This window comes from Rana temporaria, chromosome 2 (assembly GCF_905171775.1).
Source record: "Rana temporaria chromosome 2, aRanTem1.1, whole genome shotgun sequence".
In the NCBI taxonomy this organism is placed as follows: domain Eukaryota; kingdom Metazoa; phylum Chordata; class Amphibia; order Anura; family Ranidae; genus Rana; species Rana temporaria.
In genome coordinates this window covers 373061030-373088114 of record NC_053490.1, presented here as the reverse complement: position 1 = coordinate 373088114, position 27085 = coordinate 373061030, and the positions used below count along the sequence as shown (strand labels likewise).

At 40.4% G+C, this 27085-nt stretch overlaps 1 protein-coding gene across 1 annotated transcript in view; it reads right to left on the bottom strand.

Moving 5' to 3' along the window:
* Window positions 1-215: 215 nt before the first annotated feature.
* The window catches only part of GRM4 (glutamate metabotropic receptor 4), a 262245-nt gene continuing 235375 nt past the window's right edge, over window positions 216-27085 (bottom strand). Inside the window, exons 10-11 of the mRNA XM_040337806.1 lie at window positions 11262-11508; window positions 216-2221 (exon numbers count right to left, since the gene is read on the bottom strand). Of these exons, the coding sequence (XP_040193740.1) occupies window positions 2172-2221; window positions 11262-11508 (297 nt within the window). The 3' untranslated portion in view covers window positions 216-2171. The remainder of the gene's footprint in view (window positions 2222-11261; window positions 11509-27085) is intronic.

Here is a 27085-nt window from a genome sequence, read left to right as displayed (position 1 = left end):
TCAGAAATAATTCCATAACAGACATACATTTAAAAACATCTTTGTGACCACTATACTTTTACCTCTAAATGTCCTGTGACCATTTATACTACAATGCATTTCCGGCAATGTAAGGTTGGCACAGAAATTAGTTCAGCATGTTTATGATGTCTTAGCATGTACTGTGTACACAATAATATGTTGTAAATGTGTAAATTAAGAAACAGACAACAATGTGTTTTTTACCTTTTATTAGAAACACTCAGGTAGAAAAAAAGACATTTTTTTCAAGACTCTCAGTGATTTTCATGCACACATAATTTTGCATAAAGGCAGGCACCGCGCAAGGTTTGCATGGAGTGATGGGTGAAGGGGAAACTTTTGACTCTCATAACAGACACATTGCAAACTGATCATGGGAGGGGCAAATTCTGGGAACAGACACCAACCAGAAATTTAATGAAACTTGGTTATCTTTGTAAACAAAATCTGCTTTGTAGCATTAGATTTTTTTTAATGAATGTATACGGGGTACATTATACTACAAAGGCACAAATTTAAAGCAGTATATCTGTGATGCCCCTGAAAGAGTCCAAATGCATGTGCAACAGTAATAATAATCTTGTGAGGGGAGACTTCTGTAGTTGTTTGCTGAGGGGAATTACTTGGAACCTGACTGTTAAAAGAAAGCTGATGGCACAAAAGAATCAACACGAAAATGTGCAGTCACTTAATTTACAGAAAAAATAGCAAGTCCTGTATTCTACCGAACATATCTCCTGAATAATTCTGTTTATGAATTCATCACCCTGCCAAGGGATAATGTGGCCCATTTGAAAAAAATATGAAAAAGTTACTATTTCACAAGCATTCGGTCTCTGTGTATGATCATTTTATGTAATATGTTCCTAATTGGTTTCTGGTGATTAAAGAGAGCATCAGATGTAGGCTTTCTCTCTTTGCAACATAAGTTCATAACATGCTTTTTTCCTTTTAATTGATCAAAATCACCTAAATCTTTTGAGTCTTTTCTTATTTTTTTTATTTTTTTACTTTATTTATTTTTTATACATTTCTTTTATTTCACATCATATACTGTATAAATCTATTTTGAAAGTGTCATAAAATTGGTACTTTCTTATAAAATTATCTGTTGTTTGACATATATACTCTTGAATAAATCATCTTTCTGTTCAAGGAGAATAGGAGAATAAAATACACAAATCAAAATAAAGCAACAAAAAAGCAACATGAAAGCAAAAAATAAACACGGGACATATTAAATAGCTACACAAATGGGGGTAAAGTGTTATTATTTTTATGTCAGTCTTGTTTGGTTAATTTTTATGTGACAACTTAAAATTAGGTAATTCGGATAGTTGACAGATCATGATGTATTAAAACACATTATATCATGCTGAAGGTGTATTTGTGTCCATATGGAATGATAGTATGGTACTGTGTATTATAATGGCAGTAAAAATGAATCAACTGAATCATGGCATGAAAATTTAGTGAAACATCACAAGCAGTTTTCAGGCAATAATTTTGATTTGTATCAAATGGGACAATTAATGGCAATGTATTAAATGCATTTTGGAATCATGTATAATTCATGTAATTTAAACAGTTTTTACAGGTACTCAGGCAAATGATGGGGTACAGTTTTTTAAAGCACAAGACTCATTTAAAGTAACATATTTGTTTAAAACAATCAGGGCACAACAATAAAAATTTAGAATTAAACAGCACAACAGGGAACATCAAAATAACTTGTTTTGACTTTAGCAGTAAGTAGTAAATAATAATAATAAAAAAAATACTGAAATGCAATAAAGCTGACACACCTTGAAAAAATTGTGCGTCTGAGGAACACAAACATAAAATGCAAAAAATCATGTGTTTAAAAAAAAACTATTTAAAAATCAAAAAGTTAAGAATTTGAATTTGAGCTGGACAACAATAACAAGTTATAATGTGTTTCCTGATCCTTTTGTGGGAATTCAGTGGGCCTAGGTGTGTTGCTTGCCTGTTATATTTTTTCTCCCGTCTGCGCCAGACGCGCTTCTCCGCCTCACGACGGGTTAACTAGTCCTCCTGACTGATCCCGGTTTTCGGTAAGGGAGCAGCATCTGGTGTGACCATTTGTTTGGCCCCTCCCAATGTTCAACGGCATTTTCAAACAGTGCTGCCTATATAGCGTGGTTACTGTAGCTGACATATGTTGGTTTACTGGCCAGAGCTAGAAGAGAAATATACAATTTTAAGCTATTTTGTAGCCATTCACTTACAATTATTTCTTAAATAGTATGATATACAACATTGTTCCCTATAATGCCTGCACAGGTTGCATCATTTAAAAGTGACCTGACTATAAAGCCTGAGTGAATATCCACTTTGCAATGTGAATGTTCACTGGTCTTGGTAAATGGGGTGACTCTGGGGTTATTTCAATAATCAAAAGGTGCCAGAAAAGAAAATCAAAATGAAAACAGCTTCTTCACCTTACTTACCAAACTGGAGTATATTTATAAAGCAGAGGCTGTGACATTCACCAAACATTCACTGCAGTTAAATCAGTCACTAATTAAAAAAAAACATGCAGCAGGAAGATTCACCTGTATTAAATGTTTGGTGAATGTTGCAGACACTGCTTTGCAAATATACCCCTTAGCAGACGTTCACTTTGGCAAATTAAATTTCTCTACCCCTTTAGTAAACTTCTGTGAGGATAAACACCACAACTATTCCAAAATCAGAACGTCATTACATTTACCTTAATCTGATTTCTCTGCAATTCCCGGGAAGCAAACAACAAGTATGCATACACTAATGACACTTATGACTAATGGATATATTCATGCATAGCATGAACATATCCATAGCCGCCGCTGCCACCCGGTCCATGTCCGGCCCCTTTTTGGACTCTGGGCGCCAAAATTACAGCGGCGGGGGTGTTTTTTTCAAGTACCTGATTAGAGCCATAGGCTTTAATAGGCTTCAAAAAAGGTGGACTTGGAGCGCAGAGCATTGCGCTCACAGTCCACCCAGATGTGTCAGAAAAAAAAAAGGAATATTTGCTTCTCTAATATTGAACCGCCACCTAATTGGCTGAAGGCACAGGAGCCCCAACTGGACGCCTAGCAGACTGAAGAAAAGAGGAGGGGGAAGCATAGAGGACACAGGAGCCGTTCCACAGCTCACCGCAGTCACCCGAATGCCTGACCCACCACTAAGATGGGGTAAGTGCTGGGCAGACAGAGGGTGGGTGGGGGTCACAATGGCGGCATTTGATGGCCACAACTGGCAGCATTTGATGGGCACAAGTGGCTGCATAGGATGGGCACAAGTGGTGGCATTTGATGGGCACAATTGGCTGCATTTTTTAGGACACAAGTGGCTGCATATGATGGACATAAGTGGCTGCAAATGATGGGCACAAGTGGCTGCATTTGTTGGCACAGGTGGCTGCATTTGATGGTCACAAGTGCCTGTATATGATAGTCACAAGTGCCTGCATATGATGGGCACAAGTGGCTGCAAATGATGGGCACAAGTGGCTGCATATGATGGGCACAAGTGACTGCATATGATGGGCACCAGTGGATGCATATGATGGGCACATGTGGCTGCATATGATGGGCACAGTTGCTGCATTTGATGGGCACAATGGCTTAAATTAATAGCACAGTGGCTGCATTTGATGGGCACAATGGCTGAAATTGATGGCACAGTGGCTGCATTTGATGGGCACAATGGCTGCATTTGATGGGCACAGTGAGGCTGCAATTGTTGTTTTTTTTCAGTATTTTTCAGTTTGTTTGCGCCCCTCCCCCCCAAAAAAATTTTTTTAGCACGGGCCGCCACTGATACAGGGTCAAGAGGAGGGTGGTTGGGATGTACTATCTGTACTTTGTGTAATTTCTCTTTCTGCCTCCTTCATCATCAACCACTATATCGCATGTCCATGGTAAATTTGAATGTGACTGATGGCTATAAGAAAATACTGAAATTTTTTAAATTAAGCTTTTCTTACAGCAAGGATCCTGGGATGGGCATTTTAACATTGCAAGTGGAAACCTTTCAGGCTCCATGCACACTAGCTTAAAAAAAGTTGGTTCTACAGGAGTTTTGTGTTCTGCCTGTAGAAGCAGCCCAATGTTATCCTATGCATCAATGCACATTAGGACATTAAGAGACATATTTTGAGTTTAACATTTAAAGGCAAAAAAAAACACCCTTCTGGTTCGTGTTTCTGATTGGAGCTTGAAGGCAGAAAAACGTAAAACTCTTCTAAACTCGTCTAAACTTTGTACACAAATGCTCTATATGAGCGTTTTTTACTCCAGAGAAAATATAAGGTTTTTTTTAAGCCCACTGTACATGGAGCCTTAAGATCACCAAACTACTAAGAGAGGACACTGGGTCTGAGTGGGGCACAACAGCAATGCCTGCATGCATTTTATTTACTTAAGTCTTTGACACCATTTTAAAATGGTGTTGGGAGAATTATTGCTCACCCTGGCACCATTTTAAAATGGCACTTGGAATGAGCAGCTCTCGTGGGTCCTGGTGGGGATTCAGGCGGGAACCTTCAACAGTCACAGACAAGTGATGTTAATGGCACTTTCTGCCAGTAGACAGACTCAGGCAGAGCTATTGCAGCTCTGTTTAGCCTTCTCATACAGCAGTAGATCACTGCTAAAGTGATCTATTGCTGTCTTATTGGAGCCGGCAGCAATAGATCATGGGTGCATGGGGGTCTGGATCTGGTTTCCACTGATCAGATCCAAATCTCCCATGAAAGAAACAATTTAAAAAATATAAAAAATAAAATATAAATCCTAGAAATATACCCTCCCGAAATTAATCAAATCGCAACAATAATGTCAGATGATCTGGATGACATTGGCATTCACTGAGCAAGCTTCAAATGCTCATGTAAGTAAGCCAATGTCATTTGAATTTTTAGTGTTGTGTTAGAAATAAATTACAGAAATTTGCATTTTCTTCTTTTGTTTTACTATTTATTCCCAATAAAAACAAAATAAATATACATACATATTTGCTACCAACATAAAAGCCCTTATCCCCCCCCCCCCCCCCCGCCCAAAAAAAAAGAGTTTTAAGTAATTCCTTTTGAAAGACTGTCCATTTTTTGGGATGACTAATAGATGGCCTTCCATAATGGATATTCTTTTATGTATAAACTGAAGAAAAAAAACTGACCAGGTGACTTTGTGGCCTACAGCAAATATCCTAGAGATGCAGGGATAAGTAAATATTTTGGTAGACTTGGAGAAGTTGCTGGGTGGGGCTGGAAGATTTAAATTATAATTATCCTAAAAGTCCCATTCCCATAAAATGCCCATATATTGCTCATCAACAATTCAAAAAATGTACATGAACTATTTTATGTGTTCAAAACAATGAAAACCCTATGCACATACAGTATATTAGAGAGCATTGGTGCTAACCAGCCCTTACAGGAATTATGGAACAAATAGAAAGGAAACTAAAGGCCCTAATAAAAAAAATTCATACGACTTGGCTTCCTAATGTAATACAAGAGTACACATTCTATCCTAAAGAATGTCCATTATATAAAGTTGGGCTAGCCATTATTATTTCTGATAACAAGTATCACTTTAAAATAGACCACAACATAAACGAAGTGGCAGATTGTTCACCTGGATCTTTTAGGGCTCATGCAGACAGGACATTTTTTCAGCTTCTGTTAGGGGCATCTAAGGTTTTTTTTTTAACTGCCTTTAAATGCCCCTCCATGTTAGCCTATGTGTCCATGCACACATAAACTTTCAGAGGCATTTGAAGGCATAAACATTTAGGGGCAGTAGAAAAAAACGACAGCCTGTAACAAGCGTTTTGCCGCATTTAGCTGTGTTTGCCATTTTTAGGCATTTTTACATTATAGGGAGTGTTTTTGCTGAACAAATGGCAAAAACTGCTAACGCCAAAAAAGGTGGAAAAACGGCCATAAACACAATTCTTCCTGGCAGCAGCCCTGCTGTTTTTTAAATGTCCTGTGTGCATGAGGCCTTAATATTCTTTAGTTTATTACATGATGTCAAGCCATGTAATAATGTGCTATATTTGCTCTGATTTTATAATTGAGGACCCAGCACGCCAGGTAATTGGGTCATAAAACTCATTGCAGGCAGCCTGCATTTTGAATATTAAGTGATTAATGCCCTGCTGGGCATTAAGAAGTTATACTTACTATATTACATGACTAATACTAAACAGGTTCAAAATGGGGTGTGTTTTGCTAAGCAATTTTTGATGTTGGAATCTTAGAGAGAAGTCAGAAAATACAAATTTAGCTAATAATAAAGATAAATAGAGAGTTTATTTAATATGAGTTTTATTTGTTACATTTGTATTATTTGGTTCTCTGATAACATTTGGTTCTCAAAAAATACATTTTGAAACATACATTTGTACTAAATCATAAAACATTAATAAGCCACATGACCAATGCTAGTCAAATTGCTTGTTAGACCAATTTTAGTCAAATAGCAATTTACTCATTGCTAAACGAATTACTCATTGCTTGACATATTACATCGTGTTGGAGTATTCTAGGCGAATATATTCCATGGGGAGATTACTAAGTAATCATTGGGACATTTGGGTTAAATCAAACTGTTGCTTAATTGGTGATTATCCTGATAAAAATCTAGTCATTGCAGACCAAAATGTGGAATTGTGCACCTGTTTTGCATTAATTGTTACCGTATTTATTGGCGTATAACACGCGCCGGCGTATAACACGCACCCCAATTTTAAGAGGGAATTTTCTGCAATTTTTTTTTTTTTTTTTAATAAACAACTTTGAAGCAATCTAAGGGTCAGTGCCCATAAATGTCCATCTGCAGCCTGATTAATGCATGAATGAAGCCTGATTATTGCCGTTTTATTTTATGATGCCGTTTTATTTTCATTTGCATCCTCACCATCATCAGCCTGAACATTGGAAAATCACCATCATCACCCTGAACATTGGAAACTCACCATCTTCAGCCTGAACATTGGAAAATCACGCCGTCATCGCCTGTCTACTCGGCTCTCACACACATACCTCGGAGGGGAAGGAGAGGGACGAGCGCCCGCCGGAATCACGACATCATCGCCTGTCTACTCGGCTCTCACACACATACCTCGGAGGGGAAGGAGGGGGACGAGCGCCCGTCAGAATCACGCTGCCATTGCCTGTCTACTTGGCTCTCAAACACATACCTCGGAGGGGAAAGAGGGGGACGAGCGCCCGCCGGAAATCACCGAGCCATCATCTCCTCTCCACTCGGCTCTCACTCGGCTGTCACGTCACACACGCACAGTCCCGCCGCCGCCATCGGCATTGGACCATCTCCTGTGATAGACAGAACACTGGTCCAATGCTGGTGGCGGAGGCGGGACTGTGCGTGTGTGACGTGACATCCGAGTGAGAGCCGAGAGGAGATGACGGCTCTGTGATTTCCGGCGGGCACTCGTCCCCCTCCTTCCCCTCCGAGGTATGCTATCAGCAGATAACACGCACCCACGATTTTCGCCTGATTTTATGGGGAAAAAAGTGCATGTTATACGCCGATAAATATAATTATTGACCAGTTAGTGAGCAATTTTAATAAGTAATATTAAGTAACCTACAGACTGAGGCTGATTTCCTAATACACTGTATAGGTAAAAACAAACAAATCCTATGCTTACAGAATATATTCTTTGTCAGTGATATAAAAAATGTACACAGGCTACAGCAAATATATGCAGATTTTATTAACATGGTTGATTTGCTATATAATGTATACTCCAGCAACTGAACATATGCCCACTTAGCTATAGCATGCCTTCAATAAAAATTTGATTTTTCCCTGAGGAGTTTGTGAAAATTTGATTATATCATGCTATAAGTCTATTTATGCAATATTAGCATTTTTAGATGTGTATATCATATTGGAATTAAAATGCATCAAGTGCATACCAGGCATATTTCATCATGTGTGACAACTACAACATGATCATCTTAGCTGGCATCTTAATTGGCATGCCAATTACTTCTAGTTAGTTACTAGAGAGAAGAAAAAAAAAGTTGTACTGGAGAGAAAAAAAATCTACTCCCCCAGTTAAGAGTACAGCTAGGGCCATCGTCAAAATAACTACAATAATTCAGACATATAGATACTGTAAATGTATAGCATTAGTGAAATCATTTTGTAAATACTGTGCTTGGCAATCACTGGATATTTCCATTCTCTGGCAAATATTGAAATCATTTTGTTATATCACTACTGCCCATAATAAATAAACTCAGCAAATCTGACTTGACGTGGCCTGCGCACTTTTCTTTAGATCCTCTCATCAGTTCCTACTTTTGATGTTACAAAAAAAAAGGTATATTTGATAAATTGGGTTATCACCACTATAAAATATGACTGCTGATATGTTAATATCTTTAGTCACCGCTGAGAAATAGGCCTCGTACACACGACCGAGTTTCTCGGCAAAAACCAGCAAGAAACTTGCTGGGAGATATCTTTTTGCAGAGGAAACCGGTCGTGTGTACATTTTCGTTGAGGAAACTGTCGAGAAACTCGACGAGCCAAAAAGAGAGCAAGTTCTCTCTTTCCTCGACGGGAATGGAGAAACTTGCCTTGTCGAGTTCCTCGACAGCCTAACAAGTAACTCGATGAGGAAAACGATGTGTTTCGCCCGTCGAGTTCCTCGGTCGTGTGTACGAGGCTTCAGGGTGATCTTAATAAGCTACTGGACTTCCATGTGTTAAATAAATGTGCCAAGCATCTGTATACACAGAATGTACGTTATTCACAGTAACAGTGATACATCAAGTTTGATCATATCATGAAACCCGCATTTACTTTAATATAAGAACACTGTATATGCAAAATGGCATATTTTGGACGTTGGTAAGCAATCTGAAGATCCTTCCTATAATTACCCTTTAACACCTTGCACCTGCATACATTGAAGTGATCAAGACAAATTTAAATGTGCAAAATCTGCTCCAATGCATTTTGCTGTTCAGTAATTATACACAATACACACTAATGAAGATTTATTTCCTTATAGTGATCATACCCGTCAGACTGCACTGTGTTTGTTATGAGGTTGGCAGACTGAATCCTCTACATGCTGCATGTTGTGTGTTTGCAATGTGGAAATTCGCAGAGCGTACGGAATACACGCAGGCAGCACACACCCCCAGGTTGCTATAGGATGTCTAAGGCTGGAGCCTGTGGGAGATGTCGCTTGACATTGAACCTGTGAGTGAGAAGATGAATTCTGACAGCATCATTAGCTGTATGCTGTGTTTTCTGAACGTCAGCACCAGGAGAGGTTGGGGGGAGCTATTGATATACAGCTGTTTATTTAAAAGATACGTGACCCACACACAGCAACAAATCAGTGACTTTGTTTTTCCCAGTAGATAGGCTAATCCTTTTCACCCTCTTAGTCACGGGTCTCTGGCTTTGGCTTTGTTGATTCGCTGCTGAATTAATGTTTAATTTTATCTTTCATTGCTTGAACAGAGCTGACACGTTGTGATTTGTTGTCATAGACAGGTAGAGTTTTGATAATAGTGTGTGTGCAGGTTTCGGTCTAATGTATTTGAAATAGATGATAGATATAATACATCACCATTACAGGTACAGGGACACTGTTTGTGTATGTCAGTGGTTCTCAACCTTCTAGTGCAGTGACCCCTTTATAAAATTTCCCAAATTGTGGGGACCCCTAACAGTAAAATGATTTTTGTAGCGTAGATTGTCGGCACCCAGGGCAAGACAAGTAATTTGCACCCCTAACCCACAGACATTTAGCGCTCCCTGAGTCCCTTCCACTCGTATAGTATTAAAACCCCTTATGGTACATTTTAGGATGTACCACTCTTTTTCTCTGTTCTCCTTTTATCTCTCTCTATCCTAATTTCTTGTTTTTTTTTCCCCATCCCTCGCTCTCTAGCCATCTTTTTTTGTTCTTTCTCGTATTCTTTCTCTCCCTTTTTCTGTGTTCCTCCCCCTCTTTTCATACTTTCTTTATTTTTTATTCCTTCTCTCATGCCGCGTACACACGGTCGTTTTATGTGATGAAAAAAAATGACGTTTTTAAAAACGTCACTTTAATTGACCGTGTGTGGGGGAAAACGTCGTTTTATGTCTTCTAAAAAACGACCAAAAAAAATTGAAGCATGCTTCAATTTTATGTGTCGTTTTTCAAAACGTCAACTTTTACTTCACAGAAATTGACCGTGTGTAGCAAAAACGTCGTTTAAAACAACGTTTTTTCATCCGCACATGCCCAGAAGCTACTTATGAAGCGAGCTTCAATGGAAAAACGTGGTGAACGTAACCTCGCTTTGCTAGAGCATTGTGAGAAAAACGATGGTGTGTAGGCAACTTCGTCTTTGAAAATTGAAGTTTCAAAAACGTCGTTTTTTACTTCACAGAAAATGTCGTTTTTTTTTCATTGTGATGGTGTGTATGCGACATTACTCTTTGGTGGGGGGAATGGGATAAGTGGCAGTGCAGCGGGGGGTTCTCATCAACCAACTTTGGTGCTCTTGATCAAGGTCATCTGCTGATCTGAGAACTGTAGTGGGGGCTTTTAATGGCAACTATAATCACAGGTAGTGTTGCTCACTGTGTCTCTGACTTCGTGGTATCTCATAGCAGTGACACCTATGCCGAAATAAGGGGATATGGTCACCTCCAGCCCCTCCCACTTCACATTCCTCACCTGTCAGCTGACCTCTAGTCTCTGCCCCCCCAGCCATACTGTGAACTGAATGGGCGGCTGCGATGAGGCTGAGTGGGCGGCCGCATGCTCCAGGAACAACCCAGCTGGACGGCCACAGACTCCAGGGACAGCCCTGCTGGGCAGCTGCGAGAAGGATGGTAGAGCAGTGCAGGCTTCAGGGACAGCCCAGGATTCGGGGACCCCTGGCAAATCGTCATTTGACCCACGAGGGGGTCCCGACCCACAGGTTGAGAACCACTGGTGTATGTGAATGCCAGGTCAAAAGAAAATAAGGACATGCAACACTTGCCTTTTTCCCAGTGTTTTATCACTCTAAAGATCCTTAAAGTACAGAAATTACCCATCGATCTACCAAATATTCCAGAAATGCACTTAGCCCCTATGTCCTGTTGTTAGCTGTGGACACTACATTTTTGTGGACTGTAAAACAAATAGCTACATACACATCCATTTCATTATTTATCCTCATTAATGATTGTATTTACCTTGTGTCTCCATGCTTTCACATAGCTCAGTCTTGGCCTCTCCGTTGGGTCTGTAGCCTCCCTTTTGGGTAAACTTGTTGCTCATTGTGGCTGCAGTAACGACCGCCTTGAGGCTTCTTTTACGTTTGGGGACATTCAGTTCTGGATGGAAAAGGATAACGTAGACCTTGGGCATGTACAGCATACCTAAGGATACCGAGGCACTCAAACTCACTGAAATGGTCAGTGTTGTGGTCTGGATATGCATCTAAGGACAAAAGAAGGCATCAGTAAAAAAAAGTTTATCAAAAACTTAGGTAAAAACACAGAATCTAAACAGTTGTCAGCCACCGTCAAATGTATCCCTAAATGGCTATACTTTTCACAATTTTGTATACTGTTTGTAAAGGAGCATGCGTTGGCAGGCATAAAAGACAAAAATACATTCTTTATCAGTATGTAAAGAAATGTGTAAACCAAAACTAGATAAATACTGTTTTGCTAAAATGTGCCCAAAGGTCAATGAAAAACAAGTTTAGTTGTTATTCCAGACAGAATCTGAAAGCATACAGTGAGCCTATAAAGTATAACTACAGTCAAAACTTATTTTTTTGTGATTTGGATATTTGAACAATAAGGGTGGGGGGTAACAACCCCTGTCCAGTGTCACTGTTATAGAGATCCACCGTCTCTAACTGTTCAGATCACCAATGTCACAGGTACAAAATGCAAAGGTAAGTCCAAAATTTTAAGTAGCCAACAGAACAAGACGAAATCTTCTGATAGGGACACTTGTTCCCATGACAAGAGGGGATTTTGCGCACATTGATTTTACTCTCCCCACTCCAATCCTTACACCATTTCCAATAGAAAAAAAATGGCTATAGATATACTTTAATGATGTCCAGTCAAGTAGCAATTCCAAACTTTTATAGGGTTTAGCTTTTTAAGGTGTTTGAAAAATCTTTTGCGAAATAAGCACACACATCTGTGTACAGGATCATTAGCAGGAAAGGAATTTACTTCTTGAAACCTATGCTATGTAGCTTTCTTTCTCTTTGGTTCCTGCATTACCATGTACATGTGAACTTCCCAGGCAGATTGAATCTGATTGGTGGTTGTGAGAAATAATTTTCTGGATTTTTTTTTTACATTATGCTTTGTGTGCCTGAGAATTAGCAAGGAAGGTGTTCCAGCACTACAAGCAGGTGTGTTCCAAGATTGCAGATACAATGAAGAAGAGTGGACTGATGCAACACAACCATATCTGAATGAAAAACGGAACTACCCATTAGGCAGGCTGTGTTAACTGTGTATATCTCAAGGCTTAAGATGTACAATAACACAGAGAAAATCCATTATGCCTCCATGCAGATGTTAAATGGGTTGTAAAGGTACAATTTTGTTTCCCTAAATAGCTTCCTTTACCTTAGTGCAGTCCTCCTTCACTTACCTCATCCTTCGATTTTGCTTTTAAATGTCCTTATTTCTTCTGAGAAATCCTCACTTTCTGTTCTTCTGTCTGTAGTTCCACACAGTAATGCAAGGCTTTCTCCCTGGTGTGGAGTGTTGTGCTTGCCCCCTCCCTTGGACTACAGGAGAGTCAGGACGCTCTCTACGTTGCAGTTAGAGAAAGGAGCTGTGTGTTAGTGGGAAAAAGGCTTGCCTTACTGTGTGGAGTTACAGGCGGAAGAACAGGAAGTGAGGATTTCTCAGAATAAATAAGGACATTTAACCACTAGCCGACCAGGCGCCGCAGTTATACGGTGACAGGTCGACTCGGCTGCGCAAAATATTTCACATTCCAGCCATAAGGGGTGCTGACGCGCGCGCCCGGCGGGCGCGATCACCACTGGGCACCCGCGATCGCTCATTACAGAGCGAGAACTGGGAGCTGTGTGTGTAAACACACAGCTCCCGGTCCTGTCAGGGGGAGAAATGCCTGATTGTCTGTTCAAACAATGTATGAACAGCGTTCTGTCATTTCCCCTAGTCAGTCCCACCCCCCCTTCAGTTAGAACACACCTGGGGGAACATAATTAACCCCTTCCTCGCCCTCTAGTGTTAACCCCTTCCCTGCCAGTGGCATTTTTACTGTAATCAATGCATTTTTATAGCACTGATCGCTATAAAAATGCCAATGGTCCCAAAAATGTGTCAAAGGTGTCCGAAGTGTCCGCTATATGTTGCAGTACCGATAAAAATAGCTTATCGCCGCCATTACTAGTAAAAAAAAAATATTAATAAAAATGCCACAAAACTTCATCCTAACGAACCAGGACAGACAAGAGGCGTTCACAGATACCTGGCGTATTTGGAATACTTTTTTCATACTCCGATGAGGGACAAGCCCTTAGAGTTTGGAATGCCTCGACCTGAACTCCTTGATTCCGTCTGTAGTAAGTTCCCCGTACTGAGAGTTGGTGGTGGCACAGAAGAAGTGAACTCCCCATTGTTGTATGGGACATGGTGTCCATGTTTGCGGTCCCCCCCCTCCCTCCCCTCCTCTCCACTCAGTACCTCCCCCCCCCCCTCTCCACCCTTTTAATCCTGTCCCTCTTCTCCCTTCCTTAATATCTCATTCTTTCTCCTCTAGTCTCTTGCCCTTCTCGGCACCTCCTTCTGTACTTTCCAAGAGCTGACTCGCTCTCTATCTCTATCTAACCCCTCCGCTACTATTCTCTATGTAAATCTGAAAAGTAAGGGATCTGAGCCCATGAGGCCATGGTGACCCGACTGACCTCGAGTACACGAGGTGGGGTACCCATGTAGATGAGGGGGAGAAGGGGGAGAGGTGTGATGGTTTGGATGTTGGTGGCTGCGCCCCGAATGAGGATGGGCTGGCTGCGCGGATAGGCGTGCAGCCATGTCTACAAGCAGCTGTGCGAAAGACTGCCCCCCCCCCTTGCGATGACTAGTACTGACCTGCAATGTACAAGCTGACCTGTTTTTATATCTGTGTTGTGTACTTTGATGTATTATTCTTTCTTGCTGATGATTGTAATGTCGTGGTGGTTCTTGTGGACCCATTTCCCTGTTTTTAAATAAAGAAATAATAAAAAAAAAAAATGCCACAAAACTATCTCCTATTTTGTAGACGCTATGGGGGTAATCCACAAAGATCCGGCGTAACCTAAATTTTCCCATTTAACCTCCCTGGCGGTCTTCCCGAGACTGACACGGGGTTAGATTTTCTTGCTACTATCGGTAACCCCGAGTCAGTCTCGGGCTTGCCTCGCTAGATCCACAGGCACTTTTTACTTACCTTGTCCCTGGATCCAGCGATGCCACCGCGCTGTGTGAGCGAGCGGGACCTCGCTCGATTCACATAGTGCCTCCGTGTGACGCCGATCTCCGTTCCCTGCGACGTTACGACGCACGGGGACGGAGAACGGCGCCAAATTCAAAAACGTAAACAAACACTATACACACAGTATACTGTAATCTTATAGATTACAGTACTGTATGTAAAAAAAACACACCCCCCCTGTCCCTAGTGGTCTGCCCAGTGTCCTGCATGTCATTTTATATAATAAAAACCTTTTTTTCTCCCTGCAAACTGTAGATTGTCCATAGCAACCAAAAGTGTCCCTTTATGTCAAAAATAGTTTTAGATCAGCTAAAAAACAGCGATAATAAATTATAATCACTTGCAGAATTGTGCGATAGCGATTTGTGGGGAAATTCGTCATAAAAAAATAAAAGTAATGACAGCGACAATTCTGCAACTGAGCAAATTTCAGTGATTTTGATTTGATTACATTATTGAATCATTTTTATTATAATTATATTATTATTTGTTATAATTATTTATAATTATTTATTATATTATAATTTATAATTTTGTTTTTAAAAAAATGTAATACACGGGATGCCTATTAGAATCTTGTTTGGTCAGATTTAAGTGAGTTATTTCTAAAAATGACAGACCTACAATATAAAACGCCAAATTTCCTTGCAAATAATGGTACCGCTTTTAGCATGTTTTTTCTGAAAGAATCATACCGCCAGGGAGGTTAAGTTACACTGCCTAAAAATTTCTACCTAAGTGCCCGATCCACAAAGCACTTACCTAGAAATTTTTGAAGCAAGGCGTTCCTCTTTTCATGGGGGCGATTCCCATTTAAATTAGGCGCGCTCCCGCGCCGGCCGTACTGTGCATGCTCGTGACGTAATTTTCCCGACGTGCATATCGCGAAATTACGTTACGCCGAGCTTTGTGGATCGCGACGGGTCAATAAAGTTGCGTCGGGAAAAAAAAAAAGATACGGCGAAAAAAAAAAAATTCAAAACAGAAAAAAAAATCGCGGCGCTGGACAGAAGGGTCTTCTTTTACATGGTGTAAACAGTTTACACTTTGTAAAAGCAGCCCTAATTTTGCGTTTGCAAACTAAAACTTACGGAGAAAAAACGAAGCGTAAAAGCTTCGTGGATCTCCGTAAGTGCTAATTTGCATACCCGAGGCGGCATTTCGACACAAAATGCCCCCAGCGGCGGATGCGGTATTGCATCCTAAGATCCGGCAGTGTAAGTCCCTTACACATGTCGGATCTTCTGCCTAACTATGGGAAACTGATTCTGTGGATCAGTTCCATAGTTAGAAACAGGGATACGACGGCGTAACAGCAGTTACCCCGGCGTATCGCTTTTGAGGATCTGGCCCTATAATTTTTGCGCAAACCAATCAATAAACGCTTATTGCAATTTTTTAATGAAAAATATGTAGAAGAAAACGTTTCGGCCTAAACTGAGGAAAAGATTTGTTTTTTTTATATATATTTTTTGGGGGTATTTATTACAGCAAAAAGTAAAAAATATTCATTTTTTTTTCAAAATTGTCGCTCTATTTTTGTTTATAGCGCAAAAAATAAAAACCACAGAGGTGATCAAATACCACCAAAAAGGACGCCAATTTTGTTTGGGAGCCACGTCGCACGACCGCGCAATTTTCAGTTAAAGCGACGCAGTGTCGAATCGCAAAACGTGGCCCGGTCATTGTCCAGCAAAATGGTCCGGGGCTGAAGTGGTTAAAAGCAAAATTTGAAGGATGAGGTATGTGAAGGAGGACTGCACTAAGGTAAAGGAAGCTATTTAGGAAAATGTTTTACCTTTACACCCCCTTTAATTTTGCTACAAGCTGGAGCTGTTTTTTTGCTTTAATAACCTTTCCAAGCCTTATCAACCCTGGACCCCTATCAATGCCAGAAATCTTCCATCTTTAATTTTTCCAATCTTACATCTTCTATTTAATTTTAATCTAGAAATATGTAGGCTTCCTGCTCAATTATCGCTCAGGACATACCTAGCAAACAATCAGGTCTACCTTGAACATTTTTTTGTCATTATCATTTTAATTCCACCTTACCATTTGTACGCCAGTATTTGACATACGTTAATTCAAGCAGCATTTGCAAAACTGACATTTGTGTTTTTGTGCTAAGGTTGCATCACCAGAACACTGATCAATAGAGACATTTAGCATCTTTAATTTTCTTTCTCACTTTAAAGTGGTTTTTACGTTTCTATTTCTTTTCCCCAGGGATATTGTGCCATTAACAATTTATTATTGACACTGTGCATCTCTATATCTGGTATACAAATATTTTTAAATAAATTATATTTTGATAAGTGAAAGCCTGCCCATGTCTGGACATTTCTTACAAATTCTGTAATTGTAGGCTCTTTAAATTATTACTAGAATAATTTCTAATTGTTTATTTTATGCACATTATAGATGGAAAAAAAATATGACCTCAGGAATCTGGCCTGTAAAAAATGTATGCAGAAAAGCGTTCATCAGGACCGCAAAACACATTAATCAAACATTATTTATTAAACATTTAAAAAAAAACGTGTTTTACTATGGTGTAATATTACTAATGGCTCAGTAATACCCATTACAACCAAGCACTGCAAAAACACATTTTCTTGTTATAAGACCAACTTTTAGTTGTAGAGTTTGTGTTGATAAGCAGCCATAAGTGCTCCTTAGAGGGAAACTATTGCATTTTGTAAATTAAGATGATTACACAATCCATGTTTCTTAATGTTTTAAAATATTGTGTATATGTATAGTTTGTGATTATATTTGTCCATGGAGGCAAAAATAATTGATTATTACATATAACCTAGATTCTGCCCTCTGCTTGTGTCAAATAATAGTAATGCCTTTCTCTGCATTCTTTCTTATTTCAATCCTAGTCAGGTATGGTATGACCTATTTATAACTCTATGTAATGTGATGGGATAACAAATTAGGGAAGGAACCCAACATTACATTGAAACCTTAATTGTCTTACACATAATCATATGCTTCTGTGATATCCCATCTGTAAGAAAGCCCAGCACTACCGCTATACTCATGGGCACGCTGTAGAAAATTACATTACAAGGAAACCTTAAGTGTCTAACACATAAACATATGCTTTTGTGATATTCCATATATAAGAAAACCCAGCACTACCACTATGCTCCTGGGCAGACTATGGTTAATTACATTACACGTATACCTTAACTGCCTTACACATAACTATATGCTTCTGTGACATTCCTTATATAAGAAAACCCAGCATTACAGTTATGCTCCTGGGCTGACTGTAGTAAATGACATTACAAGGAAACCTTAACTGTCTTGCACACAACTGTATGCTTCTATGACATTCCACGTATAAGAAACCCCAGCACTACCACTATGCTCCTGGGCAGACTGTGTTAAAGTGGTATCAAACCTCCAAAAAAGTTTAATATAGTTCCATTTACCAATTCTTACCAAATACCAATTCCCTCAGTCTTTACGAGGGAATCGGGGCCTTCGGTAACCAAAACTGCAGTGTTTATCCTCATGACACATCACAGGAAGCACCCTCATGGCTAACAGAGGACAGAATTAGAAATAGACTTGGAAACTTAACATAAGTCCCCGGGACTGGATGGCTTGCACCCGAGGGTCCTTAGGGAACTCAGTCAAATAATTGTCAGACCATTGTTCCTATTTTTACGGACAGTCTACTAACTGTAATGGTACCAGCTGATTGGAGAAAAGCCAATGTAGCACCAGTATTTAAAAAAGGGCCAAAATACATCCCTGGGAAATACAGACCAGTTGGCCTACCATCAATAGTATGCAGGCTCTTGGAGGTGATGATAAGGTACTATATACAAGATTTTAATGAGTAAAACTGTATCATTAGCAGTATTCAGCATGGATTCATGAAGAATCATTCTTGCCAGACCAATTTATTAACTTTCTACGAGGAGGTGAGCTGCCATCTAGATAATGGAATGTGGTGTATCTGGAGTTTGCAAAAGCATTTGACAGTTCCCCATAAACGTTTACTGTACAAAGTAAGGTTCGTTGGCATGGACCAAAGGGTGAGTACATGGTTTGAAAACTGGCTACAAGGGTGAGTTCAGAGAGTAGTGATAAATGGGGAGTACTCGGAATGATCAAAGGTTTAAAGTGGGGGTCACCCAGGTTTCTGTGCTGGGACCAATCCTATTTAATTTGTTAATAAATGACCTGGAGGATGGGGTAAACAGTTGAATCTCAGTATTTGCGGACGATACTAAGCTAAGCAGGACAATAACTTCTCCGCAAGATGTAGAAACCTTGCAAGAAGATCTGAACAAATTAATGGGGTGCGCAATGCAGGGTGTGTGCTGTGAGATTAGCTGGTCAACTCCTTCCCATGTCATGACCTAAAGTCTGTTCAGGAAGTAAGGCAGAAGAAATGGGGAGGGTTTTTAAACATCCATAAAGACATTAGGTAAGCTAATGTAGAATAAATGGAAAGCTGTTTTATTTTTGAAAAATAAGTACCATAATGCTATATTGGTACATAGGGGAGCTGGAATTTAGAAAAAAAAGTGAACAATGGGGAATTTAGCCTTTAAATACTAGGGTCACGCAAAAGAACCACGTATGCCTAGGGTAGCACAAGTTCAGCAGGGAAGCAGGTTTCATTCTGTTATTACATTTCCTTTATATTCCTAATCCACATTAATATTGAGTATATGGAGTTTACACATTTGTTTTATCTAGGATGCAAAGAACTGTGTTGCCAACTTTGTGGTCATATAGGTGTCACAACATAAATACCCCGCGGAGGCATATCAATAACACCCAGGCTTAATCACACAAGCACTTTTCATGCCAGTTACTTTTTTTAATTGAAAGCAGCTGCAAAGAAATTCCTCGCTGGGCTGATGATTGCTGCAATAACTCAGTGTGCAAATCAAAGGGAAACATTCTGATCCTGTCACGCTCCCAGATTCAATAAGAAATTACAAAGCGTTAATGCAGTCTTAAGCGGCCATTAATGCTTTGTGAATGCCAATAGATCAAAGCAAGATGGATTTTGCCATTGCCTGGATCTGACTAATGTCTGTATTTGCATCTTGTGGATATGCCAGCTTAAACTTGGTATATTCACTCATTCAAATGAGCAAATAGTATTCCGTTTAAAGGTAATCTCCAATAAAAATTGAAAATTAAACCTTGAGATGCATGCAGGCATCACATCCTACCTGATAAGTAGTTTTGGTATTCATTCAGGCATTTCTGTAGTGTACCAGCCACTTAAGTCTGTACCCTGGTGATCCTGAACACCCTTGTTGGTGATCAACACCTTCCTTGCTGATTTGAGCACACAAAAAGTCTGATGTATTAAAATGTTTTTTGAGACACCAGTCAGACTCACAAGTGACAAGAAAGTTTGCAGATGATTGGCAGTGGCGTCTCCAGCTTTCATATTTAGGGGGGGCACATGGGGGGACAGGGACAAAAGTAGGGGGGCCAACTATCAAATACAATTTTATATATATATCTCCTGGGGCCCTTTACTACGATCCCACTATGGGCCCTTTCACATGTTCTGCAGTGAGCTCCCTTCCTACTATACTGGGGCCCCCCAGGGTGGCAGAAAACAAGAGATATATGTCACCAGCACACCAAGAAAATATAAGGGTCCAAAGCAGTGGGAGAACTATCATAGTTGCAAAGGTTGTCTTGCCACTGGGCCCTGGTGTTCTGCCACAGTGGGGATCCCCAGCTGTCCTGTCCCTGCTATTTACAGCGCTGGTCTGGCATCTGTCTCCTTGGCAGCGGCGGTAGTCTATTAGGACCTAGTGCTGGTGACATTATGGGTGAATGCAGGGGAAGGCTGGCACTATTGGTTATAGAGAGCCGAGCCCCCAGCTGGTCACCTAGCAGCAGTAATGCTGTATAACCTTCTCTGTTGACATGCTGATCGGCATGTGATCCAGGTGATGCTCCCAGTTAGATCTAATAAACACAGTATTTATTAGCATCAAGAGTACAACCACATAAATATAATCAACCGTATGATCAGCAGCCATGTGGGCTTTATGCCTGTAAAGTGTGGGCTTTGATCAATAAAATCACTGATATTTATGACTAGGATTTGACTAAGAGCATCACCTGGATTGCATCCCGATCAGCATGTCAGAGAAGATCCACTGCTGCTAAGCAACCTGCAGGGAGCTCAACTGTCTACAACCAATAGAGATGGGCTTGAGTGTGTTTGAAATCCCACATGCCCGATCACGCCAGGAAGCCGACACTCCACAGTGCTAATCAATGTATGGGCTGCCTAAGAGCTAAGACCAGCCATAGACAGTTTAAATCTCAGCTGGTTCAGCAGAAACTGGCTGAGATTTGAACCATTAATGAGCAGATTCTCTTATAATTATCACTAGTGGTTGCTGTATAGCCACTAGTGATAATCACTGTTTGTCGGGAGAATATAATTGCTGGGCAGGAGGGATATTCCCCTGTCACCACTGTCTGTTGATGGGGAAATCATGCAAGTTTCTTTCCTGCAATCTGTGGATGCAGGAAAGAAATTTGCACCATATATTATCTGCCTAACTGAAAGTGAAAGTAAATTGTGAATGTTTTGAAAGAACAGGAGAGGGGGAGGGAGACAGATGGGGGGGAGAGAAGGGAGAGAGATAATGTAGTTCAGTGATTACAGTGTACTGCAGTCTGCAGTGCACACACTTAAACACGGTCCAGGCTAGAATATTTGGTTGTGTGAGCGCTCGCATTATGCAGTGTCGGCGAGCAGAGGGAGGGGGAGGAAACCCCCACAGAGCTGACTGGGGACGCTCTCCCTCTCGGGGAGCAAAATACAAAAATTGCAAAAAAAAAAAAAAAAATTTTTTGGGGGGGGCACATGGTGGGGCACAGCATGATGTTGGGGGGGGGTCAGGGCCCCCTCTGGCCCCCCCCCTAGGGACGCCTCTGATGATTGGTGACCCAGGAAAATGAGAGTGGAGAGAAGTTACACACCATAGGTTTCAGGAAGTACAATCCTACTGCCTTCCTACTGATCTTGTAGAGGTGTTTGTGCTCATGCTCAAGCAAGCATACGTACAATGGAAGACTTTATAAGTATTTACCTTTCCCTGCTGGTGAACAATACACTGATTATGAAAATCCCCCCCCCCCCGAAGTCCACTGGGAAACCAAAATGTCTTCTGATTTCCACATCACGACAGAAGACAGTGGTGATGTGGAGGTTAGCTGGAGGTACTTATGACAGCTGCAGGTGACCCAGAAGATTGACACTCCCAAAAGTTTTGGTTTCCCTGTGGAATTTGGGAGACCATTTTTCAGGTTCAAGGCAGCAGTAAAGGTAAATATTTAAAACCTTCTTTTACAGTTATGCCTTGCTTAACCCCTTGTCACAGTGGTCACATGATCAGAAGCCGGTTACACCAGCTACCAATCACTAGTAGGGACCAAGAGTCGTCTTTCACAGGTCGTTAAAAAAAAAAAAAAAAAAATGGGCGCAAAAGGTGATAGACAAAAAAGGACCTAATATTTATAAACCCACAGGTTTTGTGATGTAACCAAAAAACTTAAAAAATGGAGCCCATGAACTGTGTGATTTGCTGAACGTGTCCAACATATAGGGACAGTAGAAGAACCAGGTATTAGATTGGTAAAATAAATGCTTAAATTTCTATGCTAGGAGCATGCAGTGAGCAAGCTTTTAGCACAGTAACATTGGCCGCCCAGCAACAAAAACCTGCACCGTGTGGGTGGTAAAGCCCACCTCTTTGCCATCAAACATATGTGTTTTGCAGTTGTCAAGGGGTTAAACAACTTTTCTATAGAAACAGGATCGCTTTAGGGTATGTTGAATTAGCCTTTTGACTTAATTTGTTTTTACAGAACAGCTTATTGAACGCTTTCACTGGTCGCTTGTAACTACATTTTTTAATAAAATTATAAATTCTTATTGCATTGCACATTTCACCAAATAGCAAATTGTGGGTAAGAATAATTAAACTTACTGTCCGGGATTCAGAAAGGACTTACGATGATGTATCTCCAGATATGCCGTCGTAAGTCCAAATGTGCGCCGTCGTATCTTTACGCGTATTCTGGAAACCAGATACGCCTAAATTTGGCCAAGATATGACCGACGTAAGTCTCCTACGCTGTCGTATATTGGATATTGCATATTTACGCTGGTCGCAAGGGGCGCTTCCGTAGATTTACGCATTGAATATGCAAATGACCTAGATACGCCGATTCACAAACGTACTTGCGCCCGTCGTATTTAGCTATGCCGTTTACGCAAGGCTTACGTCCGTCGTAAAGTTACCCCTGCTATATGAGGCGCAGGTAATGCAAAGTATGGACGTCAGAACAAGCGTATATTTTTACATCGTTTACGTAAGTCGTACGTAAATGGGGCTGGGCGTAGGTTACGTTCACGTCACAGGCATTGAGCCGGCATATGTTATGGAGTAAATTCGACGTGATTGTGAGCGCATGCGCCGTTTGTTCGGCCACTCATTTACATGGGGTCACGGTTAATTTAAATACAACACGCCCACGGCCTTGATACTTTGAATTAGGCGGGGCTTACGCCGGCCATTTTACGTTACGCCGGCAAGTCCTTTCTGAATACAGTACGAGCCACTCTATGTTACGTCAGCATAGCGCATATCATATGCGCTACGCCGCACTAAAGATACGACAATCTCTCTGAATCCCGGCCACTGTCTCTAGTGTTTGATAGAATAATAAAAAAAAGTAAAAGGGACAGAAGGCCACAGCAAAAGCAAGTAGCTTAAAAAGAAAGAGGGGCATTGAAAGAAAACCCAATATCATTGAGAAAATGAAAACATACCTTTATAGGTAAAATTATGAAAGGTTATAATTAGACTTTAGCGTATCCACATGCATTAGATCACAACTAAAGCAGAGTTAGGGCTTGTGTTTGTGTGTTTTTGTTTTGTACTGGAGGGGTATTTCGGCTAGTATATGTATTAATTTAGTGTTTGTATTTGTGATACTTTCAATGCATTTTAACTTTTTTTTACTTGCGTTTTTTTCTTTCTGCTTTTATTTTTAAAAAAACATAAAATGACAAAATAAAATGGCTTTTGAGGGACTGAATTTTGGCACAAGAACCGGTTTAGGATAGGGGAAAGAAGCCTCATGCCGCGTACACACAATCATTTTTCAGCATGAAAAAAACGTTGTTTTTCAATTACGTAATTTAAAATGATCGTGTTCTATTCTGAAAAACGACCAAAAAAAATTCGAACATGCTGCATTTTTTAACGTTGTTTTAAACTATGCCATTTTTCGGGTTGTAAAAAATGATCGTGTGTGGGCTAAAACGACAATTTAAACCCACGCATGCTTGGAAGCAAGTTATGAGATGGGAGCGCTCGTTCTGGTAAAACTACTGTTCATAATGGAGTAAGCACATTCATCACGCTGTAACAGACAAAAAAACGCGAATCGTCTTTTACTAACACGGAATCAGCTAAAGCAGCCCAAAGGCGAATGTAACTTCCCCTTTAAAGTGCCGTCGTACGTGTTATACGTCACCGCGCTTTGCTAGATAATTTTTTTAAAACGATGGTGTGTAGGCAACATCGTTTTAATGATGAAGTTGGGAAAACTTCGTTTTTTAGACATGCTGAAAAACAATGTTTTTTTTCATGCTGAAAAATGATCGTGTGTACGCGGCATCAGAAGTCGTATAAAGCCCATTACCACCTTAGAAACCACCAAAAACATCTAACACCTTCCTGTTGAAACCAATGTATTTGCACTTAAGTCTAGGAAATGCAATACTTTCCAATTTGATTATCTCTAATTAACAACAGACTACAACTAGCATTATTCAAGGTATGGTGCAATCTTCATATAAAATATTTATTGGTGGACACATCATTTTCAATATTTTTTTCTAATGTTCTAATATATCTACATATGTGTTTTTATTCTCTGTGCACAAGCTCTGTTCCTTTTGTTCTGCAGTAGCATGAAAATACTAATTGATACATGAACTAAATACACAGCCCTCAATTACCGTTGCAGTTTAAAATGAATACTATCAAATGTATGATCTTCAGTGAAGTATTTACTGTCTCTGGATTGTAGTCGGACAACAGCCTGATTGTATTTTAAGTATGTTAATTGAGAGTTTGTATTATTAATTACATTGGTTTTCTTGCAAAAAGCGGTTATCTTACAGTCTGAATTTCTATTAAAAGAAGGCATTTTGCTGTCTTTAAATGCTGTGAGTCTGCATAAAAATTACAGAATTAATTTACAACACCACTGCTGCAGCTCATTTTATTTTAAATCTAGACTGAGATAAATGTACCACACTAGGCAAAGATCAATATATTTGCAAAGCTCTGCAAATGTTTTATGTATGTCATACCAAAGACATTGCAACACCTATGGAAAACTAGAATGTACATGTTGGACCAGTCAAAAGTTGACATTGTAAAGTGCACTGTGATAATATACCATTATGCCCTCCATTAATGTCTTTCCCTGTGGCCTTCTGGATATCATCACATACCTGCATCTCAGTTATCCTATATCAGGCTTGCATATGACAAATGAAAGGCAGTGCATTTTTTCACTGTTGTTCTTGTAATAGATGACAGCTTTTATGTCGTTCCCCCACTTCATATCACTTTGCAATAAATTTCCCTTACACTTATTTGGTACATTGATGCAGGAAGATGAATAAATGCATAGATGGTCACATTTACTTTCTGTTTTTAAATTTGCTGGTATTGATCCAGGAAGTTGAATAAATGCATATATGATCAAATACTGTATGTTTTCTGTTTATTAATAAGCTGGTAAAACCTTTGTTACTGTGACGGTAAGTGAAGGCAAACCTCCCCAATGGAGTCCTGGATAGCAGAAACTCCCCAAAGTGCCTCATGCCTCGTACACACGACCGAGGAACTCGACTGGCGAAACACATCGTTTTCCTCGTCGAGTTCCTTGTTAGGCTGTCGAGGAACTCGACAAGGCAAGTTTCTCCATTCCCATCGAGGAAATAGAGAACATGCTCTCTTTTTGGCTCGACGGGATCCTCTACAGTTTCCTCGTCGAAAAATGTACACACGACCGGTTTCCTCATAAAAAAAAAATCCCAGCAAGTTTCTTGCTGGTTTTTGTCGAGAAACTCGGTCGTGTGTACGAGGCCTTAGGCTGGACATACACTTTAAAAGTGTTGTAATTGGTAAAAATATTAAAATACTTTAAGGTAAATACTGTAGCTGCTGACTTTTAATATTAGGACACCTACCTGTCCAGGGATCCTGCGATGTCGGCACCCCAGACGATTTTTCAATCGGTTCTCAGGTGCTGCCGCCACCAATCCTTCTAAGGGAAACTGCCAGTGAAGCCTTGCGGCTTCACAGCCGGTTCCCTACTTTACATGCGTGACCCGCACTATGCTTTGAGAATGGCCAGGTGCGGGGGGAGGAGGGGGCCAAACTTCTGGGGCGCCACAGCAAAGTCTCCCAGAAGTGGAGACGGTTACCTGTCAAAAACAGGTACCCCTCTCCCCCAAAAGGTGCCAAATGTGGCAGCTAAGGGAAGAAGCAAACAGGCAGAGCTTCCCTTTTTGGGCGGAGCTTTGCTTTAACAGTGGTGCAACCACATCTGTTTTAGGACAACATGCCTTTAAATTTGTCTTTAAAGCGGAACTAAACCCTCCTATCATTTTCAGCCAAGGAAGCTGCCATCTTGCCCCTGTTTGATCTTCAACTGCCATGATGTTGCACATCTGATCAGTTATGACACCAGCCATTTGATGGGTTGATGGTTGAGAGCACAACCAATATGACAGTTACATTCCTGGAATGTACCGGGAATGTAACTGTTTTTTTGAACTGTTAAATCGATGGATTTAGTTCTATTTTAAGGCATGCTCCCACCCCCCTGAGTGCAGCCAACCTGGAGAAATGCTTACCATTGTCCTCAGTTTAGAAATCTCCTGCTCAGAGGTGCAAGCCTTGCTTCTGAAAGCATCTCTGCCCACGCCTCCTCGTCTTGCGTGTGAAAATCATGGCCCAATGTATTCTTATAAGGAAAGCAGTTCTCTGCAGGACCGCTGTAGGTCATCCATGACAATACTCCCCATAGAAATGAATGTGGCCACTGTACGCATGTGCAGGATGAAGGGGACATGGCAGGAGCACTTTTTGAAGCAGGGTTTGTAGCTCTGATCAGGGTCAATCGTTGAATATAACACAAAGGTAAGCATTTCGCCAGGTGGATGGTACGCAGAGGGGTGGGACATGTTTTAAAGGACAACTTAAAAGGACAATTGTAAATAAAGGATGCAGACTAAAAAAAACAAAAAAACTGTTTCTGTCTCTCTAAAGGATACAAAGGTATGTGGTATAATAAATGAAATGGAACGCGCTTCCATGTTCCAAGCTGACCTAGACATGTGTGCCTTAGCAATTACTTGGCAAATGAGATTCACTGTGACTTAATGTTTGTTGTGCATTTGTATGCAGCATGCAATCAGGGG